The 21,514-nt window shown below is 48.4% G+C and overlaps 1 protein-coding gene across 29 annotated transcripts in view; it reads right to left on the bottom strand.

Annotated features, from left to right (window-relative positions):
- NRXN2 (neurexin 2) overlaps positions 1 to 21,514 on the bottom strand; it is a 355,281-nt gene that overhangs the window by 270,676 nt on the left and 63,091 nt on the right. For 25 of the 29 annotated variants that reach the window (XM_080985831.1, XM_080985833.1, XM_080985832.1 and 22 more), the window contains one exon: positions 12,548 to 12,565. The exons of the other annotated variants lie outside the window; for them this stretch is intronic. In XM_080985831.1, coding sequence (XP_080841957.1) covers positions 12,548 to 12,565 — 18 coding nt within the window. The remainder of the gene's footprint in view (positions 1 to 12,547; positions 12,566 to 21,514) is intronic. 29 annotated transcript variants of the gene reach the window in all.

Below are 21,514 nucleotides of genomic sequence, written 5' to 3'. Positions count from 1 at the left end.
AACAATCAATTTATCCCACAGACATGCCCTACCAATCAAGTCCAAAGCAGCCTTCAGATCAAGAAATGCACGCTTTCGTACTCTTAATACCCTTATGAAACAACTGAGAAATTGCAAAACATTTATCAACTGTTTGATCTCTTTCCTGAAATCCTGTTTGCTCCTGGGATGGTATATTTGTCTCCTCATCCCAATCCCCCAAATCTCTGCAGCAGATGTTCCACATGCAACTTGCTTACAATTTCTTCTTCATTCCAACCCTCGGACAATTATCTCTTCAGACCACCATCTCAGAAGCTTCAGAAACTCTGGAGGGATTCCCTGCACCAGGGGTGGGTTGTCCTATTTCACCACCTGAGGTGAAATGGGAAGGTGCTTGCTTTGTGTGCTGCATGCCACCTCCCCCCCCCGCAGCCCCCCCTGAAGCTTCACCTACTGGGATTGTGCAGCTACAGCTTCTTGGTTCCAGTGAGGTCTTGTGAGAGCCCCGCAATTAGCCAAACGTTTTGGAAACTCTCTACCTCCGTTGCTGCATGCGTCAGATCTGCCCTATACTGTGCATCAGACAGCGTTACATTTCCCTGCTGCAATTATTTATATTTATTTATGTAGCAAAGTTTAGATACCGTTTACCAGAACAAAAGACCTCTAAACCTTTTAACAAGAGTTTATATCCTGTCCTTATTTCTGGGAAGTTTTCCCACATCTTGAGAGAAAATAACCCCTTCCTTTCTTCCTCAAAACCCTCCCAACCTTCTCGATTAAACCACGGCTTATTCCATTTTCTCCTTCCTGGAAACCCTGACTTACTCACCTGCCTTGATCTTAATAATTCAGTAATTTTTTGTTCAAAGCAGAATATTTCCAGGATCTGTGCATGTCACAACTGTGGGTACTTACAGCCAACAATTACTTCCGGGTTAAAGAAAATCCCCAAATCTAATTCAACTGCAGGCAACCGCCGAACCCTCCTCTGTGACACCACTCCTATGTTTCTCCCAAGATGGATACCTGGGCATCGGCCGGGTCCCTATATCCGCTGCACACACACACTCCACAATTTTAAAGAGAAAGGTTGATGGTCAATTTCTGGTACCGGGAGGACTTGAAGTGGCCACACGATCCAGCATACCTGCTTCTTCTCTGGTAAAAATAAATTAAAAAAGCAAAATCTCCCCTCCCCATCCCCCTCATACAACAAGTTAATATAAAGCAAAGGTCAGCAAACTAAGGCCCGGGGGCTGAATGCGGCCCCCCAGCCTCGTAAATCCGCCCCACGCTGAGAAGCCAGAACCCACAACGAAGCCAAGACTCCTGCCGATGGGAGGAAGAGGCCAAGGGGCGGCGGCTCTGCCAATCAAACACCGTGCCTGGTTTACTTCAGCGCGGCGTGGGGACATCTCTGCCAATCAAACACCATGCCTGGTTTGATTGGCAGAGCTGTCGCCGCTCAGCCCCTTCCTCCCGCTGCCACCACCACCATCCTGGTGCTCCTGTGGGCCAGAGAGAGGAGTGGACGAGCTTGCTCTGCTACCCGCTTCACAAGAAGCTGCAGCAGCGGTGGTGGTGGTGGCAGCAGCCCCTGGGGAGGCAAGTGCAGCACCTTCTTTCTCTGGACAGGAAGAAAGCCCGTTTCGCGCCACTGCCCCCAGCCCTTCGGCGAATGAGGCAGACGGCAAACCGAGAAGGCGGCTGGGGCTGGGGTGTATGTGCTGATATAAAGACATCAGAAGAGCTTGCTGGATCAGGCTGAAGGGGACCATGCAGTCCAGCATCTTGTTCTCACAATGGCCAATCAGATGCCTGTGCAAAACCGGCCAACAGGACCCAAGCACAAGAGCCCTCTTCCCTGCTGTGGTTTGCAGGCATTCAGAAGCGTTGCTGCCTCTGGCTGTGGAGGCAGAGCATAGCCTTCCTGGCTAGTCGCCATTGACAACCCTCTCCTCCATGAATTTGTCCAATCCTCTTTGACAGCTATTTAAGTTGGGTTGCCATCACTGCCTCCTGCAAGAGCAAGCTCCACGGTTAACTATATGTGAAGGAGCGTCTTCACCCCCATCGTTCTACCCGGACACTGAGGTCCAGTGCAGAGGGCCTTCTGGCTGTTCCCTCGCTGTGAGAAGCCAAGTTACAGGGAACCAGGCAGAGGGCCTTCTCTGTTGTGGCACCCGCCCTGTGGAATGCCCTCCCACCAGATGTCAAAGAGAAAAAACAACTACCAGACTTTTAGAAGACATCTGAAGGCAGCCCTGTTTAGGGAAGCTTTTAATGTTTAATAGACTACTGTATTTTAATATACTGTTGGAAGCCACCCAGCGTGGCTGGGGAAACCCAGCCAGATGGGCGGGGTATAAATAATAAATTATTACTGTATTATTATTATTATTATTATTATTTAGTTACAATATGTAAAAATTTGCTTTACTTAATAAACCCATCAGAGCTTCACCAGCATCTCAAGTTCCTGCAAATATTCTGCCCCTCACTGAGAGGGTCCCTCCCTCTCTTTCTCTCCCAATTCTTGCAGGGGAATCTCCTGCAGCTAACACTGGACCCAACTGGTCCAAAAAATAAATAAATCTCAACTTTGGGCCTTGTGGTCAACGGAGAGTGATGAAGTCGGATGTACAATAAAACTGTAATTTCATAGAATCATAGAGTTGGAAGGGACCCTGAGGATCAGCTAATCCAACCCTCTGCAATGCAGGAATATGCAGCTGTCCCATATGGGGATCAAACCGGCAACCTTGGCATTATCACCACCATACTCTAAACAAATGCGGCCTTAACTGTCCAAGGGACATATTGCTATCCACTTTCCAAACCTGCAATATTTTTGCCCTTATTGATGTTGAAACTTAGTAAGTCTAATCCACCACTGGGGTCTCTTGTTTTTCCTTGATGCTGCTGGCACCCAAAAAAAGTAATATATCCAGGAAAATCAATATTATCTAGAGCCCAAGTTTCTTGCAATAGGATCAGTTCAAACTCCCTTAGGAACTTCCCCTATCACTTCATCCACCCAGCTCTGCTCCATGACGCAGGCTCTTAATCTTATCCTCACTTAACCTCCCCTGTGATAAGGAAAACTCATCCACCCCCAAAGGCATCCGCTCCAACCCATCCATGCTATGAGCAATGGCCCCACTCGACTCCTCGCAATTCTTTCACTCTGTTCTTTAGCTTATTTCTGCTTACACCTGCTCAGCATCAGTCACTATAAAAGGGGACTCTACACACCTGATCCAGAATGGGCATTTCTACTTTAACTCTATTCATCATTTCTGTTCTTGACAAGGAAGTGATCCAAGAGAGCCTAGTTCATTAGGAGCTTAGCTATCTGAAGATCTGCCATTCCTCAGGGCTTGGCTGTTTTCATATTAACAAAGTAGGTGGAAGTTCCCTGGATACAGAATCATTGGGCACCCCCCAAGTCTATTACTACCCTAACAGAGATTGACCTACCTCTTGATATTGAACACTGGATGATTGACTTGATGGATGCCTTTGCGAGGGCAGCTACCAAAACTAGGAGTTTATTCTCTAGTGTTGATAATCTAAACAAGAGTGTTTTTAGTTCAAAAATGTGGAAGAAGTAGGCATAATACATCAATAGCTTCTCCTCCAAGGGCTCCATGGCCTTGGACATTATATATCTGAGAGGTAGTGTGGTGTAGTGGGTAGAGTGTTGGACTAAGACTTGGGAGACGGGTTCAAATCCCCACTTGGCCATGAAGCTCACTGGGTGACCCTGCCTTTGCAGCCTAACCTACCTCCCAGGGTTGTTGTGGGATTAAATTAGGAGGGAGAGAACCATGTCCACCACCTTGAGCTCCTTGGAGAAAAGAGATGGGATATAAATGCAATTAATAATAATATACGTGTTTGTGTGCTTTGGACTTACCCTTTTCTCTTGACTGCAGTTTGTTTTAACTGATTTTAATATATTTTCAAATCATTGTAACCTGCCCTGTTGCGACCTCATGGGGGTGGTCAAGTAAGAAATCCAGTAAGTATAGCAACCAGAAGCATCTGAACCTTAGCCTAACCTGAAACGGAACCTACGATAGACTTTGGAGAGCCCAGAGAACAGCTGGAATATCCCAGCAGATTTAATCCTATGGGAACTCACTCTCTGTGTGGATAACTCTGGCTTTTCTCAGAGTTGGTCCCCAAAGAGAAGAATCCCTTCACATTTCAAAAAGGGCTCTTTATAGAATCATCCAATACTCAAGATGGAATAGGCCCTTATTTATATAATGTGTGTCTTCCCTCTAAAAAACAGAACTTTGATGTTTGAAAGGATAAATAACATCTCTTTGCCAGAGCTCTGCCTTGCAAACTCTTTATTTCAGTAAGATTTATTTTACTTTTGAGTATACCAAGAAGGTCACTTAGATGCTAAGCAGCCAACCACCTTGAGCCCCAATGAGGGATTCCCTTAAAAGCAATGGGGCTGCTAGGCCAATGAGTGGTCACGGGCCAGGGGGCAGCTAAGTTGTTCTAATTTTCTCCCCATCTCCCTCCTTGCAAAGCTTCTGTGGACACTTAAGCACTGCAATTTTATGAAGAGCATGCAACTACTGTACACTGAGAAGAGTCTGACTTTTTCTTTGTATAAACAGCATACTTTATCTTATAACCCCCAGAGTGGGGCCTGCTGGATCAGGCTGAAGCCCCATCTAAGCCAGCATCCTGTTCTCCCCAACCAACCAAAGACACCTACAGTATTTTTAAACCTAAACAAAAAAACAGGAAGGCAAAACCTCCCTCCTGCTCTCAAACATAGACACACATATCCTACAGTTCCAATAATACACAAGTGTTGAAGCTTGAAATGAATAAAGAAGCCACCCGCTGTTTATTCTCCCAATCCCCCCCCTCTGTTCACAAAAATAACTGCAAATGATCAAGTTAAAAATAGATACTGTAGAAATATACTCACACACTCTGTCCACCATTGCTCTCTATGAATGAATGAATGAATAAATAAATAAATAACTCCAGCTGCTCAAACCAGCAACCACGCCCACCCGGGGCCAGCGAGAAAGAATGCGCATGGAGGAGTGGGCGTGGCTTTCAAGGAAGCAAGCTCTGAGCATGCCCAGAGTACATTTCAAGGCAGCCTCTTTGCCTTGGATTAAGAGAAGCTGAGAGGGGCAGAGACCCGATTGGCCCGAAAACAGGAAAGGGACAGAAAGTTTTTACCAGCTTCTCTGTGTTCAAACAGAAGTATAAGATGTCATAGGAAAGAGTGTGTGGCTTTGACATTTTTGTTTTGTTTTGGCCGGAGCCCACTCAGAAGGCAGTAACCCTAAACCACTCTGGGAGCTCTCAGTTAACTGCCCCCACCTGCTAAGGCTTCTCAAACTCATGCAACTACTTGTCACCTATTACAATTATAATTTCTTTTCTTTGGCTGGTTTCAGTGTCTCGTGTTTCAGTGTCTCGTGGTTTCAGTGTCTCATTTAGGATTGTGGCCAATTCTATCTACTACTCACAGAAGACCCATTGACGCTGATGGACATGATGAACTTCGGTTCATTAATTTCAACGGCCCAACTCTTGAGTAGAACCAGTGCTTTTTTTCTTTAAAAAACTATTTAGGGTAAGGTTACCAGATATTTTCCAATGAATCCAAGGACACTTTTCAACTTCAATGGATTTTGTATGGGGACTGATTTGTAAATCCAGGGACTGTCCCCAGGAAATGGGGACGTCTGGTAGCCTTCGTTTAGGGGTACTCTCATTTTCCTACTCATATTGAAATACTGCCCCCAATGAGGCTAAGCTTAGATTCACAAAATGTTTAGGGGTATGCATGACCCTGCATCCCCCCAGAAAAAAGCCCTGAGTAGAACTGAATTGGTTACAGCCTCTAGTTTGTATTATTTTATTCAGATAGTTTCAACAAGGCAACCAAGTTATTAAGCTTATCCTCTCTCCGAGTTAATTTGCAGTGAATCTACTGGGCAGTTCTAGCAGTTAATAAAGTTCTGAAAAGAGGGAACCCCCTGACCTTGCCGTCTCAAGTGAAGAATTTGAGGTCAATATATGACACAAAGAGGGAGGAAACATCAGCAGAACACAGAAAGTCAACACTGATTACTTGTGGAAATATGACATGAGTCTACCTGTGGTCTAACAGTGAAAAAAGCAACTATCATTTTCAACTATAATGAAGATGGCAGTCTTCTGGACTGTGGACAGGTTTAGATTAAGAGCGTGAGAAGCATCTGCCACACGGCTGGTTAGAATGAAATTGCATAAAATGAACTGAATATATCAACTGGTAAAACACACATTAGAATACAGTTGGGGAGGGGAAAACCCATTAAAACAGAATTATTACATCTTTCTGATAACCTATGGGACCCCAACCCCTCATAAACACTTTGATCATTGGGATTATGGAACACCAGTCACTAGCTGGGACCCACCCTGAGTGAACACATGGTTTCAACTCACAGAACAGGTGGATACTCCAGCAGGTAGAGGTGACTTGCCCAGTCCCCCAGACACATTCCGAGCCACTGAGCATGATCTGTTCTGTTTGTGCTATTTCTGCAGAGTCCTCCCCCACCTCTGCCAGCTTAGGTTTTTGTTCTATTTTCTTGTTCATACTTTTGCAGACCATTGGCTTCCTCCAGCACTTGTGTGCCTCACTGGTACCATTCTGGGTACCTGGACTTTGGAAATAGAGGGAATTGTCAGAGGCAAATTTAGGAGAGTGCAACTGGTTTCCCCGCACTGGGCACTGAGCCGAGAGACCGCCACAGGGGGCACCGCAACAGTGATGTCGAATGCAAGGCGAGAGGGCTGGGGGGGGGTACCAAAATTTGGCACTGCACAGGGCACCGCTGAAATTTGAAAGCCCAAGGTCCGTCACTGGTATTGTTCCATGACAGGCTTTGGACATGCCTATGTTACAGATTTGCAACCACTCTGAAATGGGTTGACATTTGCAGCGCAACAGGGTTAGACAGACCATTTATCTGCCTGGGGATGGCTGTCCTGACACCTCTGTGCCTCTGCTCGTCTAGTGTGTCTTATGTCCCGTCCCCCCGCCCCCGCCTGCCCCAAAACATACCACTTCTACATCAAATGTGCCATTGCTTCTGCAAAAGAGGCTCTTGATCTGTCTCATAGTGAACATAAAGGCTACCAACCTGCACATTAGAAAAGGGCCGCATTCAAATGAGCAGACCCATTTTCTGCCTCCAAGGAAAAACAAGCCTCAGCCCTGCAGGGCTTAGGTTAAGATCTCAGCTTCACAAAAGGGACGACACAGTCCCAGCTTCTTCATCATCATCATTATCTTCTTGGTCTTCATCATCTTCTTTTGGAGTTGGCAGGTGGTGGGCTCTGTGGCAGTTACGTTGCTTTAGCACTGCAGCCCACATGTGATGCAGCCAGATAAAAAGAATCTGGACTGAAGGAAAGTGTAATTGCCCTCCAGCATGCTTCAAGGATAAAATTATGTGGCAGAACAGAATAAAGGAACCAGAGCAAAGAAAACCCAATTGAGAACTTTCCTTTTGAACAATCTTGGCACAACCAAGACATGGTGGGAAGTAGACAGACAAGCACTTTGACCAGCGAGAGCCTGCCCGAATTTGGGCATTGCACTACCAAGCGAGCACTGCGTGCTTCTGTAGGATTTCTGGGCACTGCTCTACAAAGGGGGCACTGTGTGCTGTTGCAGATTTTTGAGCAATGCGCCTGACTTGCTGGTTCTCACTTCTTCCCATGATCACCGAACCTTCCAGCTATCCATGAGGCAAATGCCAGATCTGATGACCAGCTTCACTCCTCAGAGAGTCATTTAGCCAGAGCGGTGAGCCTCTTTACGGCACGGGATTGCATTGTATCAGTTTCTGATTGTCTAGCCGCTTTCAGCCAGGGGAGAGGAGGTGGTGGTGGTGATGCTAATAATGGCGGACTGAGATACAGAGGAGATTTGTCTGTTTTGGTACTGGGGGCGTCAGAAGTGGGAAGTGCTATTTCTCAGAACAGAAGGCAGCCCTGTGAGCAGCGCCCGGATCAACCAGCCTGGGTGCTATTTTTGGAATTCCTGCCCTGAGGCTCATGTGAACGTCTTCCTGCACATCGGTGCCACTGGAGGGTTCCCTCTGGATGCAAATAGCAGCTTTGAAGGGAGAGAAGGAGGGGGGCAATTTTCTTTGGGACCCTGGCAGGGTGGAAAGGATTCATATCCCCCCCCCGACTTGTTCCCCTGTGGTCCTGCCACATTTAGTTTGGCCCACAGTGAGTGAATTTAATTTACTGGCAGCCAAGCACAAACTCTCTTTTGTGGGAATGTATCAAATCTCCCAGACTCTTGAGGTGAGACTTTCCACACATCTCCTTCCCTAAGAATCACCCCCAAAGCATTTGCACCACACATGGAGTCTCCCACAAACAGGGGGTTACAAAAGAGGCAGCTTTGGAGGTCAAGAGCAGCACTTCTAAGTGGCTCTGGAAAGAAATTAGCCCATGCCTTCTTGTCCTCGTTAACCATCTAGCCACCACATTCTGCCGAAGTTTCCAAGCCACCTTCAAGGGCAGTCCCAGAAACAACGCCTTGCCGTAATCTAACCTGAATGCTACCAGAGTGCAGACAACCAAAGCAAGGTTATCATCCAGCTAGGGTTGCAAATGAGCTGCCAGCTGAAGCTGCCAGAAGGCCCTCCATGCCACAGAAACCACTTGTGCCTTCAGTGAAAGTGCTGGATCCGAGAGTGCCCTCCAAGCCGCACACCTGCTCCATCAAGGGGAGTCCAGAGCAGGATGCATCACACTCATCCGTATGGAGGGGCCACCCACTAAGAGTGTCTCCATCTTATCTGGACTGAGCTTCAGTTTGTTGGCTCACATCCAGTCCATTACCAGGCACTGATCGAGCACATTCAGCGCCACACCTGCTTGAGCTGCAAAGGAGAAGCAGAGCTGCATGTCAACAGCATATTGATGACAGCACACTCCAGAGCTCCTTTCTCCGTGGGTTTATGTAAATGTCAGGCAGCATGGGGAATAAGATCAAACCCTGAGGAACCCTACTCTGAGACCCCACGGGGCCAAATCATGTCTCCCAAGCACCCACTTCTGGAGACAACCGTGCAAATACAATTGGAACCAAAAGGTGAATGCCACATCTAAGATTAACCACACATGCTGTGCAAGTCTATGCAAGTCTACTCTGAATCAAGCCACAGCAAAACTTTTTGGGGGGGCAGAACCCCCTGTGTGCCCTGTTGCCCAACACGACAACTTCGTGGGAAGGCAAACGCTACACATGAACATGCATCATAACAGCCTGACTTCTGGATCCAGCCAAAGGAGGCCCATCTCGACAAATCTCCTGTTCTCACTGTGACCAACTGGATGCCCCAATGGAAAGCCCAGCACAGCACGACAGCAACACTCTTGCCACTTGTGATTCCCAACAACTGCTATTTAGAGTATGCTGAGTACTGACTCCACATGGAATTCTCCTTTTTCACACACTGGGTCAGCATCTTTGTCAAATCATCCACTGTGACCTCACTGTCTCATTCCTGGTTAGTCACTGCTAGTGCAGATCCCATGAGCATCTTGTTGGTGGCAAGGGAAAAAACAGGCATAAAAAGAAGAATTCCCTGGATGCCAAGATCCAGGTTTGGGACAAGTACTCTTTGGTGAGAGAACACCAGCAGAGATTTAAAATCACAAAATATGCAGCAAAGGAAAGCGTGGAAATATAGGGTGTTAGATCTTTAAAATATGCCTTTCATCAAACAGTAGAAGAAGAGTTTGGATTTGATATCCCACTTTATCACTATCCTAAGGAGTCTCAAAGCGGCTAACAATCTCCTTTCCCTTCGTCCCCCACAACAAACACTCTGTGAGGTGAGTGAGGCTGAGAGACTTCAAAGAAGTGTGATTAGTCCGAGGTCACCCAGCAGCTGCATGTGGAGGAGCGGAGACGCGAACCCGGTTCCCCAGATTACGAGACTACCGCTCTTAACCACTACACCATGCTGGCTCTAGAGTTGGAAGGGACCTCAGGCTCATCTAGTCCAACCCCCTGCAATTCAGGATTCTCAACTAAATCATCCATGACATATGGCCATCCAGTCTCTGCTTAAAAACCTCCAAGGAAGAAGAGTCTACAATTTCTTGTGGGCGTCTGCTCCACTGTCAAACAGCTCTTACTGTCAAAAAGTTCTTCCTGGTGTTTAGCTGGAATCTCCTTTCTTGCAACTTAAAGCTGTTCATTCAAGTTCTACCCTCCAGAGCAGGAGAAAACAAGCTTGCTCCATCTTTCATGTGACAGCCCTTTAGATATTTGAAGATGACTAGCATATCTCCTCTCAGTCACCTCTTTTCCAAGCTAAACATACCCAGCTCCCTCAACCATTCCTAATAAGGCTTGGTTTCCAGACATTTGATCATCTTGGTCACCCTTGTGAGTTCCAAAACTTCCCTCTTCCCTTAGAATAGAAAGAGACCACACATTTGGTAAATTAAAAATGGTTCACTAACAAACTCTCCAAATGTCAGATTCATATGTTTTCCCAGGCAGCATTCAGAAAAAAGGTGCACAGGCAGTAAAACGTGGCTAAGTTACAGTGGTGAAAGTTCCTAAATTATTGGTATAGGAAAGAGAGCCAGTCACTTTCTTGATTGTCAGGGATTATGGGGGCGATGTGATATAGTTACTGGCTCACATGAGTGTGCATGAAAGAGTTACCTGTGTCCTGAGCTCAAGTTACCATGGATGGGATTTAGCAGGCTTATAGCAGCATTTGCTTCCTCCCTCTTTCTCTGCTTCCTACAAGAAACTGCAGCCAAGCATGGCTCCCAAGTGCAAGGGAAACCACATGAATAGAAAATCTTTCTAAAATGAGATTTTTACAAAGACTGTGATTCTTTTATAAGGAAACCAAGTTCTTTCTTTTAAAGTCATTTGAGAACTTTTTTATTCTTTATTTCACTGCCAACAGCAGAGACTTATCTGCTGTAATTTCTGAAACTCTGTGAGTAAAATCTTCATTTATTTGCAAAGCTGAGTTTCTGTGATTTATTCCTGCCGAAGTATTTTTGCAGGGAACATTTGTATAAAGGCGGATGAGGGCAGATGTAAATCAAACAAGTTTTAATGGGCTTGGAGCAATCATCATTGTGCTAAACCTACTATGGGAAAGTAAGAATCTCTCTTCCAAACCTCTGTCTCCAACAGGGGAAACCCAGCAGGTCTCCTGATACCTGTGGACTAACCTATCCCATCATCAATGGCCATCAGCTAGGTTGACTGGGGATTGTGGGAGCTGGAATTCAACAACGCCTCAAGGGCCCCACAGATGTTCCCCTGTCCCTGCTCTATGGAGTTGGAAATTAAATATGAACATCACAAGGAGGGTTTGCCCCAGCTGGAGTAGAGGGCATATTTCTGCACTTGTCAGCCCAGCCCACGACCTCTGGTTGCGAATGTTGTATGGAGCATCATAAGTGTGCATGGTGTTTTCAGAGAGTACCAATCTCTGTCCCACAAGGAACTTGCAAATTTGACAAAAAGGAGACAAGAGGGGAGAGGAGGCAGGTGGGGGAGAGAAACAATGGATCCAGGTGCTTCAGTTGCATGAGCTTAAGCCAACCTCCCCCCCCCCCCACCTGCTGCCATTCCAGCTCTTTGGACTGCAACTCCCATCAAGCTTTGCAGACAACACAGCAGTGCTCCCAGCATCATACAGCTAGCTGGGCTGCTTGGTGCTGATGGGAGTTGCGGTCCAAAACAGCCAGCTTTAACTAAGTTACAGGCTGAGTTGCAGCTGGGCATGGGAATCATTCTTTTAGCACGATGCAATGCAACACACCCCGATTTTGGCACATCTAATTCAGATCGGAGGTGGGGAGGTTGGAGACTGACATTCCCAGAGCTCCCACTTTAGTTTCTTAGCACACAACAGAAAGGGCTGGAAATGTTTTCAAAGGACATTTACATTTAGCACATGGTAGAGGCGTACCATGTTTCTGGAAGCTGAATGCACACACCCAACAAGGAGGAGAACAGCTAGGATGTGCACAGTTGCCGTTTGAAATTCAAGGATAGAAATCGCCTAAGTGGAACTTCCATATCAAGAGAAAATGAGACCATGTAGACTCACGGTGTCCCAAAGAAAAGCACCTCTCCTACCCCAGCTCTGCCAAATGCCTTCACACAAATGCCTCCCCCAACCTACAAAAAAGCCTCTGCTGCCTCAGAGCAGGTCTCCCCTCCCAAATACTAGGAACAAAAAGAAAATGGTCTGTGTAACTTCCCCTACACCCCCAGCCAGCAACCCCATACAAGGAGAGCCCTGCCCTTTGCACTTTATGGAGCACAGATCAGATCCTAACAGGATTGCCAAACAGTACTCACCCCAACGCCACAAAACAAACACTTGTTTGGATCTCACAGCAACCATCTGATCAACACACAGCAATCCCCCTTCTCACCCCACCCCAAAATCCCTTTCCAAGCAGAGCATTAGGTATCAGAATGGCAAGGAAAGGCGCCTCTACTCACCTTCCAACGTTAGCTCTTCTGTGGGGATCCAGCAAGGCAGGCAGAGAGTTGGGGAAGGAAAAAGGAGAAAGAGAGAGTCAGGAGCAAGCAAGGAAAAGACCCAGCAACAGAACGACAGGCCAGCATCTCACGTAGACCTAGACTCAGGCTGGAATCCTGGAGAGCCACTCCTGCTAGTCAGCGAAGGCAATACTGAGCTATATACTGTTTGTCAATGTTTATGAATGCTCATTTACTGCTATTTGTTCACTTCTTGTGAGATAAAGAGATCCTGCTGCATTCCTTCGCTCCAGAGGAATCGCCAGCCTCAGCCTCATCAAAGAATCACAAAGCATCCTACCCAGCCAAGTCATATTCTAAAGCGTTGTTGTGCTTTTATTTTTGTTTGCATTTTCTGAATTTTAGGGGGTTTTACTACAATGTTGTATTATTGGCATGTTTTGCTTCTGTTGTTAGCATTTGTTGCCTTGAGAAGAGTTTGTCAAGAAAGGCAGCCTATAATTAGTAGCAAGAAAGAAAGAAAGAGGATGAGGTTTTGAATTCCCTGCTTGGAATTCTGCAGAAAGGTGTCGTGTTTAGGTGAGAGGAGGGAAGCCTCACCCCCAATGCACTGGAAAGAGACACCAGGTCCGAAAAGCATACCCAGAAGGCTGTTGCGAGAAGGAGATGAAAGAGTTCTCTTATGAAGAAGCCAACCAACAAATTCACAGAGGACAACAGCTAGCAATGGCTGACTAGTCATGGTGACCAATTTCAGGATAAGAGGCATAGGAACTGAGGAACCAGTCTTCAAGTGAGTCAGGCTATTGGTCATCAAGCTCAGTACTGTCTACACAGATGGACAATGGTTCTCTGAAGGGTCTTGGGCAAGATATATTCCTCATTCTCCCAGCGGATGCCGTCAGGGATTGAACCTAAGACTTTCAGCATGCAGAGGTCGGGCTCCACTACTGAGCTCTGCCCCACCCCCTGCCCCAAGTCCCAGCTGGAGGTCTCTTGTGATCATGGCCTCCTTGTGGGCTTCCTGGAGGCATCTGGCTGGATCCTAAAAGGGGTGGGAATCCTGGAACAGAGAGGCCCCCTTTGCCTGGCAAGACCCTCCAGCTAACTGCCCTACCAGTCCAGGTCTCTTTTTTCGCTCCCCTGCAAGCCGCTGTGCCCCCTCCCCTCTGCCGCTCCTATTCTGCATACAAAGCCTGAGCTCCACCACTCAGCTACAGCACACAGCCCCGCAATGGATTTTAATTATTTATTATGGGGGTTGATACCCCACCCATCAAATAGATTTCCCCAAGGCAGTTTGCAATAAATCAAAGTCCAATTGCTAAAAGCATTTAAAAGCATACCAAAAAACAAACAAAAAAAAACCCCAACTACAGAGGAAAACAGCAGCCATTGTAAGTGTTTTTTCATATATATAAAGTCTGGCCAGATAACAAAAGTCTTTGCCTGGCATTGCCACCATGAGAGCGTCAAGGGGAAAGCATTGCTCAAGCAGGAGCCACAGTGAAGAAGGCCCTTTTTCCAGGTTAACCAGGGGAGAGAAGGCGGCCTCTGATGAAGACCTGCACAGCAGGGATGGGGAAACTCTGGCGCTCCAGATATTGCTGGACTAGGTCTCCCAGCATGCCTAGACACTGGCTATGCCGGCTGAGGCTGACGTAAGAATATAAGAGGAGCCCTGTTGCTGGATCAGGCCAGTGGCCCATCTAGTCCAGCATCCTGTTGACCTCACAGTGGCAAACCAGACGCTTCATTGGAAAACCAGTAAGCAAGGTTTGAGCACAACAGCCTTCTCCCCTCCTTTGTTTTTCCAACTATTGACATTCAGAGAAGAATAGCCATCCTGACTAATAAGGGGCGGGATCCGGGCTGCCTGGGAGTGGGGCCCCAGCCAACACGATGGCTGGGACAAGTTCCACAGGGGGGGAAGCACTGGGACATCTGATCTCGGTGATCATGGGCAGGAGGCGGAGTTACGCTAAGACCAGACCATGTCATTACCGAGGAGGCAGGTTTAGTCGTTGTTTGAGGACTATCCCTGCCTCCGGGTCTGGCCTTGACCGGATGGATACTGGAATCAACAGGGGAAACCCACATGACCTGAAGGTGTTGCTGTGTAATGCCAGGTCAATTATGAATAAAACCACTGCCATCCACGACCTGATTGTGGATGGAGGATTTGACCTGGCATGTGTGACAGAGACCTGGTTGGAGGAAGCAGATGGGCCTGTCCTTGCCGCTGCTTGCCCACCAGGTTTCTCTTACGCACAGCAACCCAGGTCATGTGGGCGGGGAGGGGGGGTTGCAGTGATTTTTAGGAAGTCATTAGTTTGCATCAGGCGTCCTATTGGGAAGATCCAGTTTTCTGAGTGCATGTTCTAGAAGCTGGGCAATAGGGGCAGTGCAGGATTCCTTTTGGTGTACCGACCTCCCCGCTGCACCAAGGATTCCCTGTCCGAGCTGCTTCAGGTCGTGGCGGATGTTCTCCTGGAGACACCTAGTTTGGTTGTCCTAGGGGATTTTAACATCCATGCCGACACGACCTTACAAGGGGCCGCTCGGGACTTCGTGGAAAGCATGGCCTCCATGGGGCTGTCCCTGAATAAGTTTGGCCCAACTCATAGTCATGGACATGCCTTAGACCTGGTATTCACCTCTAGTGACGTGGGTGATCTGACACTAAGTAAAAGTGAAACAAAAGAAGTGCCATGGTCAGATCACTTCCTGGTGCAACTGGACTTCTCCGCGACCCTTCCCCTCTGCAGGGAGGTGGGATCAATTCGGATGGTCCGCCCTCGCCACTTAATGGATCCAAATGGTTTCCAGAGAGTGGTAGGGGATGCTTTATCCCATGTTGATGGCCTTTCAGCTGATTCCCTGGTGGCCCGCTGGAATGCGGAGTTAACCAGGGCTATCGACTGTCTGGCTCCGAAGCGCCCTCTCCGATTGCATGGAGCCCGGACAGCCCCGTGGTTTTCTTCGGAGCTGAGGGCGATGAAACAATTACTGAGACGGCTAGAGCATCGGTGGCAGAAAACTCACTCCGATTCTGACCGGACACAGGTTAGAGCTCAACGTCGAGCCTACCAAGTGGCGACAGCGACGGCGAAGAAGACTTTCTTCACCACCTCTATTGCATCTGCAGAAAATAGTAGCAGGAGACTCTTTCAGGTGGTCTGCAATTTAACAGAACCACCTTTACCACCGGGGCCTTGTAAAGACCCCAAGATCTCCTGCAACGATTTTGCAAAGTTTTTTGCAGATAAAATCACTCATATTCGGAAGGAGCTAGACACCACTGTGGGAGCAGGGCTAGGGCGGGAGAGTGCTAGAGCCCTGTCTGGTCAAGTTGCATGGAATCAATTTCAATCCGTTGCCCCCGAGGATGTGGACAGGCTACTTGGCCGTGTGAAACCAACCACCTGTCTCCTTGATCCTTGCCCATCCTGGCTAATAAAAGCAAGCTGGGAAGGGCTGGGCGATGGGCTCTGCGGGGTGGTGAATGCTTCCCTCTGTGAGGGAACATTCCCAGATCTGCTGAAAGAGGAGGTCATTAAACCGCTTCTTAAAAAACCATCTTTAGACCCAGCCAGTATGGCCAACTATCGCCCAGTCTCAAATCTTCCATTCTTGGGCAAGGTGATTGAGCGCGTGGTTGCTGAACAACTCCAGGCACGCCTGGAGGATGCGGACCATTTGGATCCCTTCCAATCGGGATTCAGGCCTCATCATGGGACTGAAACTGCCTTGGTCGCACTGGTTGATGATCTCCGGTGAGCTAGGGACAAAGGTGAGAGTTGTTTCCTAGTTCTGCTGGATCTGTCAGCGGCCTTTGATACAATCGACCATAACATCCTTCTGGACCGTCTAGAGGGGCTGGGAGCTGGGGGCACTGTTATACAGTGGTTTCGCTCCTTCCTCCTGGGCCGTGTTCAGAAAGTGGTGGTGGGGGATGAGTGTTCAGACCCCTGGGCCCTCACTTGTGGGGTGCCTCAGGGTTCCGTCCTCTCCCCCATGCTTTTTAACATCTATATGAAGCCGCTGGGAGAGATCATCAGGGGGTTTGGACTGGGTGTCCATCAATATGCAGATAAAACCCAGCTCTACCTCTTTTTCAAATCAGAACCAGCGAAGGCGGTGAAGGTCCTGTGTGAGTGCCTGGAGGCGGTTGGAGGATGGATGGTGGCTAATGGATTGAGGTTGAATCCTGACAAGACAGAAGTACTGTTTTTGGGGGACAGGGGGCGGGCTGGTGTGGAGGACTCCCTGGTCCTGAATGGGGTAACTGTGCCCCTGAAGGACCAGGTGCGCAGCCTGGGAGTCATTTTGGACTCACAGCTGTCCATGGAGGCGCAGGTCAATTCTGTGTCCAGGGCAGCTGTCTACCAACTCCACCTGGTACGCAGGCTGAGACCCTACCTGCCCGCGTACTGCCTCGCCAGAGTGGTGCATGCTCTAGTTATCTCCCGCTTGGACTACTGCAATGCGCTCTACGTGGGGTTACCTTTGAAGGTGACTCGGAAACTACAACTAATCCAGAATGCGGCAGCTAGACTGGTGACTGGGGGCGGCCGCCGAGACCACATAACACCGGTCTTGAAAGACCTGCATTGGCTCCCAGTACGTTTCCGAGCACAATTCAAAGTGCTGGTGTTGACCTTTAAAGCCCTAAACGGCCTCGGTCCAGTATACCTGAAGGAGCGTCTCCACCCCCATCGTTCTGCCCGGACGCTGAGGTCCAGCGCCAAGGGCCTTCTGGCGGTTCCTTCATTATGAGAAGCAAAGCTACAGGGAACCAGGCAGAGGGCCTTCTCGATAGTGGCGCCCGCCCTGTGGAACGCCCTCCCATCAGATGTCAAAGCGATAAACAACTACCTGACATTCAGAAGACATCTTAAGGCAGCCCTGTTCAGGGAAGTTTTTAATATGTGATATTTTAGTGTTTTTTGGTTTCTATGGAAGCCGCCCAGAGTGGCTGGGGAAACCCAGCCAGATGGGCAGGGTACAAATAATAAATTATTTATTATTATTTATTATCCACCAATAGCCCTCTACTCCATGAATCATAAGAACCTAAGAAGAGCTGGCTGGATGAGGCCAATGACCCACCTAGTCCAGCATCAGCCACCATCTTAGGTACATAGCAAAGAGGACAGGCTCAAGAACATAAGGGCAAGAGAACAGTTTGCTAGATCAGGCCAAAGGGGGCCCATGCAGTCCAACATCCTGTTCTCCTTGTGGCCACCCAGATACCAGTGGAAAACTGGCAAGCAGGATCCAAGCACCAGAGCTCCTCCTGCGATTTGCAGCAACAGGCATCAGTAACATTTCTGCCTCTGACCAGTGGCAGAGCATAACCATCATGGCTAGTAGCCATCAATGGTCCTCTCCTGCATAACAATATTTGAGTCCAACAACCTACAGAGGGCCCCATCCCTGTCACAAAGGGTTAGGGTAACAAGGATGTCCATTGGACAGTATTTTGACCAAGGCTTCAAGGGTCAGTGAATAGGATGGATTTTTTGCCAAGACCAAGATGAATTTGGAGTGCCACAGGTTCCCCATCATTGTCTTAAGAGCAAGCACACGCACCTGCGGAGACAGGTGACCACAGAATCATAGAATTTCAGGCATGGGTGGGACCCCAGGGTCAACTAGTCCAACCCCCCCATCAAATTATCAAGCCATGAAGGGCCCTAAATGACCAAGCTAGTGTTCTGAACTGGTCCCAGGAACAGAAGAGAAGGCAACGCAGGTGGCGAAGCACCAGCGTGATATGATCCTGACACAGAGTCCTAGTTAGCAATTGCAGCTGCCAAACCATCTTCAAAGGCAGCCCTGTCTACAATGAACGGCAGTAGTCTAATCTCGTGGTTACCAAAACATAGATAATGGCGATTAGGCTAAACCACTCCTGTGCCAGAGCTTAAAACCTTGGAAGCTGCTATGTGGAAAGAGACTAAGCTTCCCCCTAACCGCTGTTGCTTCTGTCTCTGTGCATATGCGCAAGGTACCCAGAGCACTAGGACAGCTGCTGGATGGGGCACTTTGAGAGATAGGCAAGAAGTTTCACTCTACCCAGGCTGCACTTGCATGGAAAAGGGGCCATACCCTGCCACCAGCTTTGGGGAAGCAGCAGATTGCACCAGAATGGCAATACTGGCATTTCCACCAGGGGTGGGGGATGGGGAGTGGAATTCCAAAATCAGCAAAAGGAAACTCAAAGAGGCGGAGAGGAAACTCCACCCCTCCCCAACCCCTACACTACACTGGTGACAAAATAAACCCCTAAAATAATGAATGTAAATAATGAGTGCAAGACAACAAACAATGTTTCAGTAATTAGCACAGATCTGGGTGAAAACTCTGAGCTCTTGCCATCTGCAGAGAAATATACCCACCCACCCAACAACAGGCTCATGTGTCAGGCCCAGGCAGAGACTCAGCAAGGGGCAGGCAGGGGCAGGGAACCAGAGAAAGGGCCTGCCTCCCTGCCCAGCTGGGACATCAAGAGCAGCCACAGTTAGAGGCAGGATGCTCGGAGGCCTGGATCCAAGCCTGGGTTAAGCTTCCCTTTCTGTCTAGATGTGGTGGGTTCTGCTTACCCTGTTTGGAGGAGAGGGACACTACTCAGTGGTTGGGTTTTTGTTATAATCAAGTGATTCATAAAAACATAAGAAGGGTCTGCTGGATCAGGCCAATGGCCCAACTAGTCCAGCATCCTGTTCTCCCAGTGGCCAACCAGATGCCTGCAGGAAACCCACTAGCAGGATCCAAGTGCAAGAGGCCCCTCCCCCACTGCCATTTCCAGAAACTGGTATTCGGAAGCATAGCTGCCTCCAACTGTGGTCAAGCATAGCCATCAGAGTTAGTAGCCATCAGTAGCCCTCCACTCCCTCTGCAAGAATTTGCCTCATCCTCTTTTATAGCCATCCAAGTTGGTGCCTCTTGTGGAAGGGAGTTCCACAGTTTATCCATACACTGTGTGAAGAAGGATGTTCTTTTGCCCCCTCTCCTGAATCTTCCAACATTCAGCTTTGTTGAAAGTCCACAAGTTCCAGTGTTGTGAGAGAGGGAGGAAAACTTTTCTCCGCCCCCTTTCTCCATGCATGGTTCAACTAGGTTCTGCTCAAAGTAGGCCCACTGAAATCAATGGACCTGTCTTAGTCATGTTAATTCGTTTCAATGGGTCTACTCTGAGTAGGAGTAACACTAGATACAACCGCCAGTCTGCTTTTAAATTTACCGAAAAACAAACGGAACAGATTTCTAAGGCAACATCGTTTTGGTTTTTCAAATAGCCTTTCTTTAATTAGCGCTGTCACACGCTTTCATTTAAACACCATTGCGCGGAGATATAAAATATAGCCTAGAAAGTGTTCAGCGCTAATTAAAAGATTGACTAAAAGAAGGAAACAGAAAATGATGCCCAGAGGAGAAGACGCAGCAAAGGCGTCCTGAAGAACAACAGGTCCACCTGCCCCAGACGTCACAGGACAAGTCTGAACCTCTTTGGAAAGAAGAGCAAATTGCCCAGAGAGCCATTCCGACTTGCAGGCTTACGGGGGGGCAGGAACGACCCGATTTTCTGCAGGTTGGAATGGTGGAAGAGCCATAGGGAAATGTCAGTCATCTGGATGAGCCACAACAATGAAGCAAAAGAACATCAGAAGAGCCTTGCTGGATCAAGCCAATGACCCCATCTAGTCCAGCATCCTGTTCTCACAGTGGCCAACCAGATGCCCCAATGGGAAGCCAGTAAGAGCACAAGAGCCCTTTTGCCTCCTGTGGTTTCCACAAATGGCATTAGAAGCATGGCTGCCTCGAGCTGTGGAGGCACAGTATAGCCATCATGGCTAGTAGCCATCGATAGCCCACTCCTCCATGAACCATGGCATTTCCGCCAACTTAAATGCCTGGTGTGGAAGAGCCTAAAGTCTCAGTGGGAATGCACAACTGCCTTTATTTTGCACAATTTTCTCCTGGTGCAGAATTAGACCTTTACAGCGTGGCAGACTTTGGGCTTTCCCTCCTCAGTTCCACCACAGAGTCGTCGTCCCCCCAGCACAGACAATGCCCCAGTCACACCTCGGGGGCAATCAGAGAAGACATAGAGATGTCACGTGGCCCCTTTGAGAGGGCAGCTTCCAAAGGCCACCCTGGTTCATGGGCAGATGCACACACACACACACACACACACACACACACACACACACAGATGCAGATGCAGATGCAGAAGATCCTCCCAGGTTCTATCCTCGCATGGGGAAGGGCACCTGTTTTACATGCAGAAAGTTCCAGTTTCAGTTCTAACAGCGTCTCCAGGTAGAGCTGGGAGATCACTTTGTCTGAAATCCTGGACAGCCACTGCCAATCAGTCTAGACCAGTGTTTCTCAACCTGTGGGTCCCCAGATGTTGTTGGACTACAACTCCCATCATTCCCAGCCAGCATGATCAGTGGTCAGGGATGATGGGAGTTGTAGTCCAACAACATCTGGGCACCCACAGGTTGAGAACTGCTGGTCTAGACAATAGTGAGCTGGATGACCCAATGGCCAGACTCACTATAAGGCAACATCCTATGATCCTATCTGCAGGTGGTGCTGAGAAAGACCCGTCTGAAACTGAGAAACGGCTGCCAGTCCACGTATGTAGACAATACAGAGTGAGATGGTCTGACTCTGGACAAGGGACCCTCCTATGTCTCGATGTGCAAGGCCTGGACTGAATAAGTGTGTGTTTGTGTGTGTAACCACCACCACCACCACCCCAAGTACAGAGGCTGTGTGTTCTGCCCTCTCCCTTTCAGAAACAGTTCTGAACTGGCTCTGAACATAGCCAAACTCTCCAGCACATGCCAGGGGAGCCCTCCTGATGCCAACTGGTGGTGCCCGACGGGCACAGTAGCAGCAAGGAAGAGTCTGGAGCAGTGCCCAAGGAGATGATCCACAGGAAAGGGAAGG

The sequence above is a fragment of the Podarcis pityusensis genome (assembly GCF_964106645.2).
Source record: "Podarcis pityusensis genome assembly, chromosome: 16".
Lineage (NCBI taxonomy): Eukaryota > Metazoa > Chordata > Lepidosauria > Squamata > Lacertidae > Podarcis > Podarcis pityusensis.
This window is presented reverse-complemented; position numbering and strand designations above follow the sequence as displayed.